Source organism: Calidris pugnax, unplaced genomic scaffold (assembly GCF_001431845.1).
Source record: "Calidris pugnax isolate Ruff unplaced genomic scaffold, ASM143184v1 scaffold371, whole genome shotgun sequence".
In the NCBI taxonomy this organism is placed as follows: Eukaryota; Metazoa; Chordata; class Aves; order Charadriiformes; family Scolopacidae; genus Calidris; species Calidris pugnax.
In genome coordinates, this window is record NW_015091373.1 from 1,178,689 (window position 1) to 1,192,745 (window position 14,057).

At 58.2% G+C, this 14,057-nt stretch overlaps 1 protein-coding gene across 1 annotated transcript in view; it reads left to right on the forward strand.

Annotated features, from left to right (window-relative positions):
• Positions 1-9,422, forward strand: part of MEF2D (myocyte enhancer factor 2D) — a 69,714-nt gene extending 60,292 nt beyond the window's left edge. The window contains exons 8-9 of the mRNA XM_014961244.1: positions 4,038-4,167; positions 9,166-9,422. Of these exons, the coding sequence (XP_014816730.1) occupies positions 4,038-4,167; positions 9,166-9,422 (387 nt within the window). The remainder of the gene's footprint in view (positions 1-4,037; positions 4,168-9,165) is intronic.
• Positions 9,423-14,057: the final 4,635 nt, after the last annotated feature.

Genomic DNA, 14,057 nt, shown 5'->3' on the forward strand with positions numbered 1-14,057 from the left:
CCCCCCCCCATTTTTCCTCCAAACCCCCCCAATTCGAAGGGCAGAGCCGGTCCCCGAGCCCCTGGTGACAAGCTGGTGACAAGTGCGCTCACGGGAGCATGTCTGCATGGGTCTGTGTGGGAGCCAGCATGGATGGTGGTTTGCAAACCTGGGGGGGGGGTGTGTGTATTTTGTGGGGTGCATGGGTCTAGGGGGCTGGGGGGGGGCGGCTTGTGCACCTCAGCACCTCCTGCCTGCATGAATCGGGGTGAAAATTGGGGTGCAGCCAGGGGTGACGTCCCCACACTCCCCGTGGGGTGTAACCGGGGTGTTCCCAGGGCTGATACACCCCGACATCCCACCCCCCCGCCGGGTTCATCCCAGGAAAACCCACCCAGCCTCAGTGCAGGGCTAACGGGGGGGGCTCTTGCCCTGTTCCCAAAACCCCCAGGATTAAGCCAACACCTCTGGCATCCCACCAAGGAGACACTTTTGGCCAGGGAAAAGATCATTTGGGGGTTGATTTTGGAATTCTGAGGTGTGTCCCCCCTCTCCCATCAGCTCCGTGCCTCAGTTTCCCCCGGCTGCGGGGTGGAAGGAGCCCCCACCCCCCGCTGCACCATCCCCATCTGCTCCTCGGCCTTCCCGCTGCCGCAGGGCATTCCCTGCCTCCCCGAGCCCGAGGAGCAGCTTGCTCAATGCATCCCAGTTCCACCAGCATCCCACCCCCCAGCTGGATTCATCCCTGAGGAGCAGCTTGCTTGAGGCAAAAAAATGAAATAATAAAAAAAAAAAGCAGCCGGGTTTAGCTCAGCCCCACAATTAAACTCGTTAATTCCAACCCGGCTGATTTTTGCCTGGAGTGAAGAACGGCCCCCCCGCCCTGAGCCGAGGTGGAAGGTGACAGGATGGAGGATGAGGAGGGGGGACAGGGATGGAAAACGGCTGGAAAGGGACACGGGAGGGGGACGAGGAGTGGGTTTCCCCCCCCCACATCCCTGCTCCCCAAACCTTCTCCCCACATCCGTGTTGCTCAACCCCCACCCTGGCTCCTCGGTGAGAAACAGCAGCTCCCACCTTCTCCAAAACCACCCAAAATCACCCAAACCCATCCAAAACCACCCAGGTGGGGGTGTGAATCAGCTCAGCCCTGCTCCACTGCCCCACTGCCCCCGCCTGCCCCCCCAGCCCCAGCTCCAGCCTCCCCAATGCTCTTTTAGTGGTTCCAGGGAGGTGCCCCCCCCCGAGCTGAGGTGGAAGGTGACAGGATGGAGCATGAGGAGGGGGGACAGGGATGGAAAACGGCTGGAAAAGGACGCGGGGAGGGGGACGAGGTGGGGTTCCCCCCCCCTTCATCCCTGCTCCCCAAACCTTCTCCCCACATCTGTGTTGCTCAACCCCCACCCCGGCTCCTCGGTGAGAAACAGCAGCTCCCACCCTCTCCAAAACCACCCAAAATCGGGGTGCAGCCAGGGGTGACGTCCCCACACTCCCCGTGGGGTGTAACCGGGGTGTTCCCAGGGCTGATACACCCCGACATCCCACCCCCCCGCCGGGTTCATCCCAGGAAAACCCACCCAGCCTCAGTGCAGGGCTAACGGGGGGGGCTCTTGCCCTGTTCCTGGCACCAATGCATCCCAGTTCCACCAGCATCCCACCCCCCAGCTGGATTCATCCCAGGAAAACCCACACAGGCCCAGTGTAGGGCTAACGGGGGGGGCTCTTGCCCTGTTCCTGGGGACAATACATCCCAGTTCCACCAGCATCCCACCCCGCAGCCAAATTCATCCCAGGACACCCCACACAGCCCCGGTGTAGGGCTAATGGGGGGGCTCTCGCCCTGGTCCCGGGGGTGATACCATCCCAGTTCCACCAGCATCCCACCCCGCAGCCAAATTCATCCCAGGACACCCCACACAGCCCCGGTGTAGGGCTAATGGGGGGGCTCTCGCCCTGGTCCCGGGGGTGATACCATCCCAGTTCCACCAGCATCCCACCCCCCCCAGCTGGATTCATCCCAGGAAAACCCACACAGGCCCAGTGTAGGGCTAACGGGGGGGGCTCTTGCCCTGTTCCTGGGGACAATACATCCCAGTTCCACCAGCATCCCACCCCGCAGCCAAATTCATCCCAGGAAAACCCACACAGCCCCGGTGTAGGGCTAATGGGGGGGCTCTCGCCCTGTTCCCGGGGTTGATACCATCCCAGTTCCACCAGCATCCCACCCCCCCCAGCTGGATTCATCCCAGAAAAACCCACACAGCCCCGGTGTAGGGCTAATGGGGGGGCTTTTGCCCTGTTCCCGGAGTTGATGCCATCCCAGTTCCACCAGCATCCCACCCCCCAGTTGGATTCATCCCAGGAAAACCTACACAGCCCTGGTGCAGGGCTGATGGGGGGGGCTCTTGCCCTCTTCCCGGCACCAATGCACCCCAGTTCCACCAGCATCCCACCCCCCAGCTGGATTCACACAAATGCAGGGCTAATGGGGGGGCTCTTGCCCTGTTCCTGGGGACGATACACCCCAGTTCCACCAGCATCCCATCCTCCAGTGGGATTCATCCTGGAAAACCCACACAGCCCCGGTGCAGGGCTAATGGGGGGGGCTCTTGCCCTGTTCCCTGGGCTGATAGCACCCCAGTTCCACCAGCATCCCACCCCCTCCAAACAGATTCATCCCAGGAAAACCACACAGCCCCCGCGCAGGGCTACCAGAGGGGCTCGTGCTACGGGTCCCATCCTGCTGGGCTGGCTCAGGGTGCAGAGGAGAGAGAGGGGGCTCAGTGCTGCCCACCCCCCAGGCATTTCTCTGCCCTGCCCTTATCGGTGGGCACAGCCCGAGGGGCGCTTTGCCAGCAGGATGCCTGCCAGGAAAACCTGCTCCTAACGGCTCCGGGGGCTTTAGCAATTAAAAGCCCTGGTTAATCGCCTTCCCTGGGTGACGGGGAGGGACCCGCGGGCAGCGGGTGGCACATGTGGGCACAGGGTGCTGCAAATCCATTCCCCGGGGGATGCTGTCACCCTCCGGAGGTGGCGAGGGCAGAGGGGGGGGTTTAACCTCCAGGAGGGTCCCGTCTGGCCGTGACCCATCGCGGGGCCCTGTGCCCGGCCCCAAAAAACCCCGGGAGCCCCGGGAAGGCTCGGTCCGTGTCCCCGGGGATGCCGCCAGCCTCGTGCTAGGCGTGATTTAAGCTGGGCACTGCCCCAGTCTTCACAGGGTGACGTGTGCCGGGGCGCTCCGGATTAAGAGTCAAGCCTCTTGAGTCTGATTTAAATCAGCTCAGCAGAGACAGCCCGGATTATCTGCCTTGTAAACAGGGCTGGAGCTGACCCGTCCGTCCACCCACGTAACCACCCGGAAAACCACGGGGGGAGGCCGGCGTGTGCCAGGCCAAGGGCAGGATTTTTCCACAGTGGACCTGAGTCACCCAAACCTCGGGAGGGCACCGAGCCGGCAGGTTGCTGAGCACTGGATTTTGGGTTTAAAGATGCCAGAGGACCTTGGAAATCCCAAGGGTGATGCTCAGCATCTTCCTTGGAGCTGGGGGGGCTCCTTCTCGGTGCTGCGGGGAGGGGGACGTGTCACTTGGCTGCTCCTGGCTTGGTTTGGTGACTTTCTCCCTCCACGAGCAGCACTTCAAACCTCACGGGCATCCTCTGGATAATAAGGACTCTTCTTTTTTTGACATCTGATTATTTTTATTTACAATCAGAATTGTACAAGAGTGGGACACCCCAGTTATCCCCAGGGGATGGTGCTGGTCCTTGGCGGGTGAAGCCCACACCTTGGTGACCCAAGGCCAAGGCCGAGTGACCTCCAGATGAATGTCATGAGGGTCCTTCATGTCTGGAACTGCTGTGCCTTGCACTTTGCTTTGTTGCACTTGAGGAACGGCCCGAGGATCCATCCTGCTTAGTCCCAGGGGCTCTGTGATCTCGGCCGCTTCAAAGGCTGGTGCATGGCTGAGGTTTTTTGGGTTGAGGGGGAGCAAAGCCCAGGAGGAGGACAAGAGTTAAAGGCATCTGGGTTGTAACTCCCCCTCTTTTTGCTTCCCCAGCAGAACACGCAGCGGTTAGGGGTCTCCCAAGCAACTCACTCGTTGACCACCCCGGTTGTTTCTGTGGCTACTCCCAGTCTGCTGACGCAGGGCCTGCCCTTCTCCGCCATGCCCACGGCCTACAACACAGGTAAGAGGGCCCGGCCCCGGCCACAGCTCCTCTGGCGGGGTTTTAGAACGAGAAGGACCTCAACCAGGCCAAGGGTAGGGTCCTGGGGGTGGCGGGGCAACCCCCAGCCCAAATCCAGGTTGGGGATGGAGGGATGGGGAGCAGCCCCAAGGAGAAGAAGGACTTGCGGGTGTTGGTTGGGTGAGAAGCTCAACAGGAGCCGGCAACGTGGGCTGGAAGCCCACTCCTGAGGGATGGGGTGGCATCCAGAGGGACATGGACAGGCTGGAGAGGTGGGACCCTATGACCCTCATGTGGTTCAACCAGGCCAAGGGCAGGGTCCTGCCCCTGGCGGGGGGGCAGCCCCTGGTCCCAGCCCAGGCTGGGGATGGAGGGATGGGGAGCAGCCCCAAGGAGAAGGGTTTGGAGGGGCTGGGGGTGGGGGGAAAGGTGGCCATGGGCTGGCAAAGTGGTCTGGAAGCCCAGCAAGCCCCCCTGACCCCCTGGGCTGCACCCCCAGGGTGAGGGGGGGGATTCTGCCCCTCTGCTCCGCTCTGGGGAGACACCCCCCCACACCCAGTGCTGCCTCCAGCTCTGGGGCCACCAACAGCAGAAGGACATGGATCTGTTGGAGTGGGGCCAGAGGAGGCCCCGGAGATGCTGGGAGGGCTGGAGCCCCTCTGCTGGGAGGGGGGGCTGAGAGAGTTGGGGGGTTCAGCCTGGAGAAGAGAAGGCTCCACGGAGACCTTGGAGCCCCTTCCAGTCCCTCAAGGGGCTCCAGGAAAGCTGGGGGGGACTCTTGATGAGGGAGGGGAGCAATGGGACGAGGGGGAAGGATTTGAAGCTGAAAGAGGGGAGATGGAGGGACATGGTTTAGTGATGGTTCTTTTGTCAGAGTTAGGTTGGTTGGCCGAGATGATCTTGAAGGTCCCTTCCAACCCCCTAGATGGTTCTATGACTCTATGATTGAGCTGAGATGTGGGGAGGAACTTCTTTGGTGTGAGGGTGGTGAGAGCCCAGGTTGGCCCATCCCTGGAGGGGTTCAAGGGCAGGTTGGAGGGGGCTTGGAGCAACCTGGGCTGGTGGGAGGTGGCCCTGCCCAGGGCAGGGATGATCTTTAAAGGTCTCTTCCACCCCAAACCATTCTATACTTCTATGAAATGTGCCCATGCCTGGCTCTCCCTGAGCAGCTCCTGCATCTCTGGTGGAATTTGTTGCCACAAGACGTTGTCGAGTCCAAGAGTTTTGCCCAGGATTAAAATCATGAGGAAACTCCTCTAAATAAGGAGAACTCACTGTCACACCCAGAAGGGCTGTGGGGGCCTGATTCTGTCGTGCTCCAGCCCGTCGCACGGTGCTGGCGGCGTGAAGGTGCTTTTAAGTGGAAGTTAATTGCAGCTACACCCATCTCCAGGTTCTGGAGAGCTCCGGGTGATGTTGTAACAGGGGCTTGATGAAAATTGAGCGTCGGGGCCCCCCAGAAGTCGGGGAAGAATGTGACCCAGCCTGCTCGCGGGCACGTCCCAGTCGGGCTGGTGGGGTTCCACCCCCCTCCAGGTGACTTTCCTGAGCGAAGGGGTTGTTCCTCCACGACCTGTCAAAACCTCCACCGTGGCTTTTAAGGACTTGCTGGTTTCCTGCGTAACTCACTTTTGGCGTTGGCTCGGAGGAGAGTTTGCCAAAAAAAAAAAAAAAGTCAAAAGCCGCTTGTCTGGAAGGACCCAGGATAGGCGTGGTGGGAACTCCCTCTGCTAATTAGTAGGTGTAGCCCAGAAGATGCTTGTTTGTGCCTGACGAGGAGGCTCCTCTCCCTACGTGGCGACCATCGGCCGCGCGGTCTCTGCACAGCCCAAAGTCCCCAAAATAGGTTTTTAATTGAGCCCTGCGCAGCTACTGCTGAGGGCAGGGCCGGGGGGGGCAGGGCTGAATTTTGGCTTTTGGTGTTTATTTTCCTCTCTCCCCGGTGACCACAGACCCAGGGGCGTCCCCGTTTGGGCGCCTTCGGTGACGGGGGCGTTTGGGAGAGATGCAGCTGGTGGAGAAGGCTCTTGGGTGCAGATGTGAAGCCCCAACCTGGTGGTTTCTCTCTGGGGAAACGAGCTATGAATTGGGTGGGAATTGTCTCGGTTTTGGGTCCCCTGAGGTTGCCCCGAGCATCCCACTGGCCAGGGTTGGGTGCCCTTTCCCCCTCCTGCTCTGCAGCCTGGTGGAACCCAAAATCTGAGCCTTCACAGCTCCGAGGGATGGGGTGACTCCGGTTCAAGCTCTTGGTGTTACCCGTGGAGGTGGTACCCGGGGGGTGTCAGGAGCTCTGAAACCAGAATGGCTGGTGCTGGGGGGGTTTGAGGGGGGGTAAAATAAAACCAAACCCAACCTGGGTAGAGCAAAGAACCCCGGTCCTGGGACTCTCCGCAGGGTGTGCCTCCCATCAGCCCGGTGGCTTTGGCAGCGGTTCAGCGCCTTCGCAGCCACCTCTTTTGTGTTGCTGCTGCTGCTGCTGGGCCCCGCTGGGGTGGGGAAGGGCTGAAACCACAAGACACCCGAAAATGAGAGAAGGGGGAGGAGGGAGGGGACGCGGGGAGGGAGGGTGAGTGTTTCGAGAAAACGCTCGGGGTCCGTGGGTGGCTGCATCAGATGCAGGCGCGGCGCTGGGGAAACAGCTGAGCAAGGGTTTGACCAGCTCCTGGAGGAGCATTCACCTCCCCCCTGGGCTGTGTCACCACGGGAGCTGTGTGATTTCCCCCCCTGGTTTTTGGGGATGCTCGGCTGGGAGCATCCCACAGGAAAGCTGGGGGGGGAGTCTTGATGAGGGAGGGGAGCGATGGGATGAGGGGGAAGGGCTTGAAGCTGAAAGAGGGGGGATTTAGGTTAGATTTTGGGAAGAACTTCTTCATTTTGAGAGTGGTGAGAGCCCGGCCCAGGTTGGCCAGAGAAGCTGTGGCTGCCCCATCCCTGGAGGGGTTCAAGGGCAGGTTGGAGGGGGCTTGGAGCAACCTGGTCTCATTGAAGATGTCCCTTCCTCTAGAAGGGATGGAACTGGATGGTCTTGAAGGTCCCTTCCAACCCCAAACGTTCTGTGATGCTCTGGCGATTCCACCACTTCCCTGGGTTGGAGGGGACCTCCAAGTTCATCAAGACCAACCATCAACCCACCACTGACCAACCCACCACTGACCCGTGTCCCTCAGCACCGGCTCCAGGGATGGTGTTTGGGAAGTGGAGCCATAGGAGGAGGGGGAAGAGTTTTAAACCAAAAAATAGGAGATGGAGCTGAGATGTGGGGCAGAAGTTCTTTGGTGTGAGGGTGGTGAGAGCCTGGCCCAGGTTGCCCAGAGAAGCTGTGGCTGCCCCATCCCTGGAGGGGTTCAAGGGCAGGTTGGAGGGGGCTTGGAGCAACCTGGGATGGTGGGAGGTGTCTCTGCAGGGCGGGGGGTGGACGAGATGATCTTTAAGGTCCCTTCCCACCCAAACCAGTCTATGGTTCTATTTTTGGGATGCTCCCAGAGTCGTGGGTGGGGAGAGCATCTCCCTCTCCTCCACATCCAAACGGGAAGGATTCTGCAGGGCGGGGGGTGGACGAGATGATCTTTAAGGTCCCTTCCCACCCAAACCAGTCTATGGTTCTATTTTTGGGATGCTCCCAGAGTCGTGGGGGGGATAGAGGGGATGGACCACGTGTAGGTGGGGGTGATGGACCACTCAGGGAGGGGATGGAGGGGATGGACTCCACCGTGGGTGATGGACCATGTATAGGTGAGGAAGATGGACTACTCAGGGTGGGGATGGAGGGGATGGACCACGGTGTGGATGATGGACCACACACGGGTGGGAATGATGGACCATGCAGTGGTGGGGATGATGGACCACGCAGGGATGAGGGTGATGGAGCACTCAGGGTGGGGATGGACCACACCGTGGGTGGTGCACCATGCAGGAGTGGGGGTGATGGACCACTCAGGGTGGGGATGGACCGTGCAGGAGTAGGGGTGATGGGCTACTTAGGCTGGGGATGGAGGGGATGGACCACATATAGGTGAGGATGATGGAATCCCCAGGGTGGGGATGGAGGGGATGGACCACACCGAGGTGGGGGTGATGGAGCACTCAGAGTGGGGATGGAGCACGCTGGGGTGGGGGTGATGGACCACTCAGGGAGGGGATGGACCACACTGTGGGTGATGGACCACGCTGGGGTGGGGGTGATAGACCACGAAGGCTGGGGATGGAGGGGATGGACCACGCTGAGGTGGGGGTGATAGACCACGGAGGCTGGGGATGGAGGGGATGGACCACACCATGGGTGATGGACCACGCTGAGGTGGGGGTGATAGACCACAGAGGCTGGGGATGGAGGGGATGGACCATGCTGGGGTGGGGGGGGATGGACCACTTAGGGTGGGGATGGAGGGGACGGACCACTGCGTAGATGATGGCCCACACACAGGTGGGAATGATGGACCATGCAGTGGTGAGTTTCAGCAGCCGGCGGTTTCCTGACCCCAGGGGTTGGAGGAAGCAGTGTCTGTGAGCTTTTCGGGGTGGGGACAGTGGTCATCAGTGGGTGTTGGATGGTGTGGAGGTGGGGGCTTGTGCCTTGAAGCTAGAAAAAAACTGGATCTAAGGGAGAAATCTGTGGTGAGACACTGGCCCAGGTTGCCCAGAGAGGAAGGAGATGCCCCATCCCTCAGAACACTCCAGGTGAGGTTGGACAGGACTCTGAGCAACCTGATCAAGTTGGAGATCCATGGTAGGGGAGGGCTGCACTAGATGACCTTCAAAGGTCCTTTCCAACCCAACCCAGTCTATGACTCTTAGGGATGTGTCCTACCACCAGCCGTTGTGTTTTGGGCTGGGTGAAGGACAGATGTTCTCCTTGCATCTCACTAGCGATGGCTGAAACTGTGAGAGTTGGGGCTGTTTTGTGTCTCTTGAGCAGATCCCCCTCTTCTCCCAGCGCCCCACGGCTCTGGTGGAGCGGGTTTGACATTGAAATGACCGAAGGGCTCTTTCCCTCCCCAGATTATCAGCTGACGAGTGCTGAGTTGTCTTCGCTGCCGGCGTTCAGCTCACCTGGTGGGCTGTCCCTTGGCAACATCTCCGCCTGGCAGCAGCAGCAGCAGCAACAGCAGCAGCAGCAGCAACAACAGCAGCAACAGCAGCAGCAACAGCAGCAGCAGCAGCAACAGCAACAACAGCAGCAGCAGCAGCAGCAGCAGCAGCAACAGCAGCAGCAGCAGCAGCACCTGGTTCCTGTATCACTAGGAAATTTAATGTAAGTGGAATGGACACCCCCATCGTGAGCCACTGGGAATGATGGTGTGAAAAGGAAAGAGGGAAACGGGGAGTTCCTCCCGGGTCCCCAAAGCTGCAGAACCTGAGCTGGGACACCTCCACTGGGTTATGGGCACCTCCCTCTGCAATTACAGCGGGTTCAGGCCCTGCATCCAGAGGCAGATGTGCTCCACAGCTGGAGACAGAGCAGCCAGCTCGGAGGGTTGGGGAATCCTGTCCCCGTCGCCGTCATAGGAGGGACCCTGGAGTCCCCAGATGGGATGAGGATGGAGGAGTTTGAGGTGATGCCCCGTCTGTTCGCAGCAGGAGGGTCACTCTCATAGAACTCATCTAGGTTGGAAGGGACCTTAAAGATCGTCTACTCCAACCATCAACCTAACTCTGACAAGAAAAAGAAATAAAAAAAAAAACCACAACACCACTAAACCATATTCCTGAGGACCATGTCAACCAGTCTTTTTAACACCTCCAGGGATGGTGCCTCAACCACCTCCCTGGGCAGTGCATTCCAATGCTGGATAACCCTTTGGGTGAAGAATTTTTTCCTAATATCCAGCCTGAACCTCCCCTGGTGCAGTTTGAGGCCATGTTCCTCACAGGGGGAAACCCAAGATCCAGCAAGAACCAGTGACATGGGGTGGTCAGTGCAGAATAAAGTGTCTGGAAATAGTGGTCTAGCTAGTGTAGATCACACAATCACAGGCTGGTTTGGGTTGGAAGGGACCTTAAAGATCATCTAATTCCAGCCCCCCTGCCCTGGGCAGGGCCACCTCCCACCAGCCCAGGTTGCTCCAAGCCCCCTCCAACCTGCCCTTGAACCCCTCCAGGGATGGGGCAGCCACAGCTTCTCTGGGCAACCTGGGCCAGGCTCTCACCACCCTCACACCAAAGAACTTCTGCCCCACATCTCAGCTCAATCTCCTCAGTTTTGGTTTAAAACTGTTCCCCCTCATCCTATGGCTCCACTCCCCAAACACCATCCCTGGAGGGATCCAAAAGCCGGTGCTGAGGGACACGGGTCAGTGGTGGGTTGGTCAGTGGTGGGTTGATGGTTGGTCTTGACGACCATAGAGGTCCCCTCCATCCCAGGGAAGTGGTGGAATCGCCAGAGCATCCCAGAACGTTTGGGGTTGGAAGGGTCCTTCAAGACCATCCAGTTCCATCCCTTCTAGAGGAAGGGACATCTTCAATGAGACCAGGTTGCTCCAAGCCCCCTCCAACTTGGCCTTGAACCCCTCCAGGGATGGGGCAGCCACAGTGGGGGGGGATGGACCACTTAGGGTGGGGATGGAGGGGACGGACCACTGCGTAGATGATGGCCCACACACAGGTGGGAATGATGGACCATGCAGTGGTGAGTTTCAGCAGCCGGCGGTTTCCTGACCCCAGGGGTTGGAGGAAGCAGTGTCTGTGAGCTTTTCGGGGTGGGGACAGTGGTCATCAGTGGGTGTTGGATGGTGTGGAGGTGGGGGCTTGTGCCTTGAAGCTAGAAAAAAACTGGATCTAAGGGAGAAATCTGTGGTGAGACACTGGCCCAGGTTGCCCAGAGAGGAAGGAGATGCCCCATCCCTCAGAACACTCCAGGTGAGGTTGGACAGGACTCTGAGCAACCTGATCAAGTTGGAGATCCATGGTAGGGGAGGGCTGCACTAGATGACCTTCAAAGGTCCTTTCCAACCCAACCCAGTCTATGACTCTTAGGGATGTGTCCTACCACCAGCCGTTGTGTTTTGGGCTGGGTGAAGGACAGATGTTCTCCTTGCATCTCACTAGCGATGGCTGAAACTGTGAGAGTTGGGGCTGTTTTGTGTCTCTTGAGCAGATCCCCCTCTTCTCCCAGCGCCCCACGGCTCTGGTGGAGCGGGTTTGACATTGAAATGACCGAAGGGCTCTTTCCCTCCCCAGATTATCAGCTGACGAGTGCTGAGTTGTCTTCGCTGCCGGCGTTCAGCTCACCTGGTGGGCTGTCCCTTGGCAACATCTCCGCCTGGCAGCAGCAGCAGCAGCAACAGCAGCAGCAGCAGCAACAACAGCAGCAACAGCAGCAGCAACAGCAGCAGCAGCAGCAACAGCAACAACAGCAGCAGCAGCAGCAGCAGCAGCAGCAACAGCAGCAGCAGCAGCAGCACCTGGTTCCTGTATCACTAGGAAATTTAATGTAAGTGGAATGGACACCCCCATCGTGAGCCACTGGGAATGATGGTGTGAAAAGGAAAGAGGGAAACGGGGAGTTCCTCCCGGGTCCCCAAAGCTGCAGAACCTGAGCTGGGATACCTCCACTGGGTTATGGGCACCTCCCTCTGCAATTACAGCGGGTTCAGGCCCTGCATCCAGAGGCAGATGTGCTCCACAGCTGGAGACAGAGCAGCCAGCTCGGAGGGTTGGGGAATCCTGTCCCCGTCGCCGTCATAGGAGGGACCCTGGAGTCCCCAGATGGGATGAGGATGGAGGAGTTTGAGGTGATGCCCCGTCTGTTCGCAGCAGGAGGGTCACTCTCATAGAACTCATCTAGGTTGGAAGGGACCTTAAAGATCGTCTACTCCAACCATCAACCTAACTCTGACAAGAAAAAGAAATAAAAAAAAAAACCACAACACCACTAAACCATATTCCTGAGGACCATGTCAACCAGTCTTTTTAACACCTCCAGGGATGGTGCCTCAACCACCTCCCTGGGCAGTGCATTCCAATGCTGGATAACCCTTTGGGTGAAGAATTTTTTCCTAATATCCAGCCTGAACCTCCCCTGGTGCAGTTTGAGGCCATGTTCCTCACAGGGGGAAACCCAAGATCCAGCAAGAACCAGTGACATGGGGTGGTCAGTGCAGAATAAAGTGTCTGGAAATAGTGGTCTAGCTAGTGTAGATCACACAATCACAGGCTGGTTTGGGTTGGAAGGGACCTTAAAGATCATCTAATTCCAGCCCCCCTGCCCTGGGCAGGGCCACCTCCCACCAGCCCAGGTTGCTCCAAGCCCCCTCCAACCTGCCCTTGAACCCCTCCAGGGATGGGGCAGCCACAGCTTCTCTGGGCAACCTGGGCCAGGCTCTCACCACCCTCACACCAAAGAACTTCTGCCCCACATCTCAGCTCAATCTCCTCAGTTTTGGTTTAAAACTGTTCCCCCTCGTCCTATGGCTCCACTCCCCAAACACCATCCCTGGAGGGATCCAAAAGCCGGTGCTGAGGGACACGGGTCAGTGGTGGGTTGGTCAGTGGTGGGTTGATGGTTGGTCTTGACGACCATAGAGGTCCCCTCCATCCCAGGGAAGTGGTGGAATCGCCAGAGCATCCCAGAACGTTTGGGGTTGGAAGGGTCCTTCAAGACCATCCAGTTCCATCCCTTCTAGAGGAAGGGACATCTTCAATGAGACCAGGTTGCTCCAAGCCCCCTCCAACTTGGCCTTGAACCCCTCCAGGGATGGGGCAGCCACAGCTTCTCGAGGCAACCCGGGCCAGGCTCTCACCACCACCTGTCACTGCTGCGGGGACGGGTGGTGGGATTGGGGCTGGGGGTGTCCACGGGGCTGTTGGGGTCTCATCCTTGAGCCTCTGGATGCGTCAGGATGAGCGTGTGGATTAGGAATTGTGGAGTCATAATAATCCATAATTGTAATCGTTAATCCAAATTCATCATCTGATCCAGATTAGTAATCTAACACAGATTAATAATCCGATATAGATTAATAATCTGATACAGATTAATAATCTAATCCAGATTATTAATCTAATCGAGATCCATCATTCTGGATTCATCCAGCCGCGGGGCGCGCGGGTTATGAATTCTGTGGATGGGAGGGTAAAAAGCCACCAAAAGGATGAATAATGAGAGACTTCCCCTTATCTCCTCCTCCATCTCTTTCTCCCCCTTCCTCCCCTCCTCCTCCCCTCCCCTCCTCCTCTGCGAAGCCATAGAGCCAGCTCCTGTGTTTGTGGGTGCGTTGATGGAGGGCACGGGGACATGTTCAGCACAACCCTCTCCAGCTAAAGGCAGAGCTGCCCCGAGCTGTTCTGGGCACAGGAACCTGCTCATTAGCACAGGGATTTTAATCAGGGGGTGGGACCCTGGGTGGTGGGACAGGCAGGACACACCAACAGCCTCCAACCTTCACTGGGGGGAGCTTCCAAAGCGAAGAACAGGTCGATGGGCTGACCAGGGAACCAGACAGCCGGTAATTTTCTTGCCAGTTATTTCTGTTGTTGGTGGTGGCAGCGGGAGGGTGGAGGGGGACAGGTCGGGGGGTGAACCCGGACCCACTCCCCCCACGGATGCTGCCTCTCTGCCCCCCTCCCCATCCCAGCCTGCGCTAGACCCCCGAGCGGGGCAAAAGGGCAAATTCAGCAATACCTTTGGCTTATCAGTGACAGAACAAATTGATACCAGACTTTTAAGAGGGTGGGGAAACGTCTCTCCATAAAAAGAATCTAAATTTACCATCGTGTTAACAATTCTGTAAGACTTTTTGGCAACTCCTAATGGAAATTTCAGGAGCAGATGGAAATATTTGGAAACGTATAGAACACATGAGCCTGCAACATCCATTTTTATTTTCTCATTGGGAGTGTGGAGTGGTTTCATGTTGCCTTTAATTTTTTTTTTTTTTTTTTTTCTTCTGGGT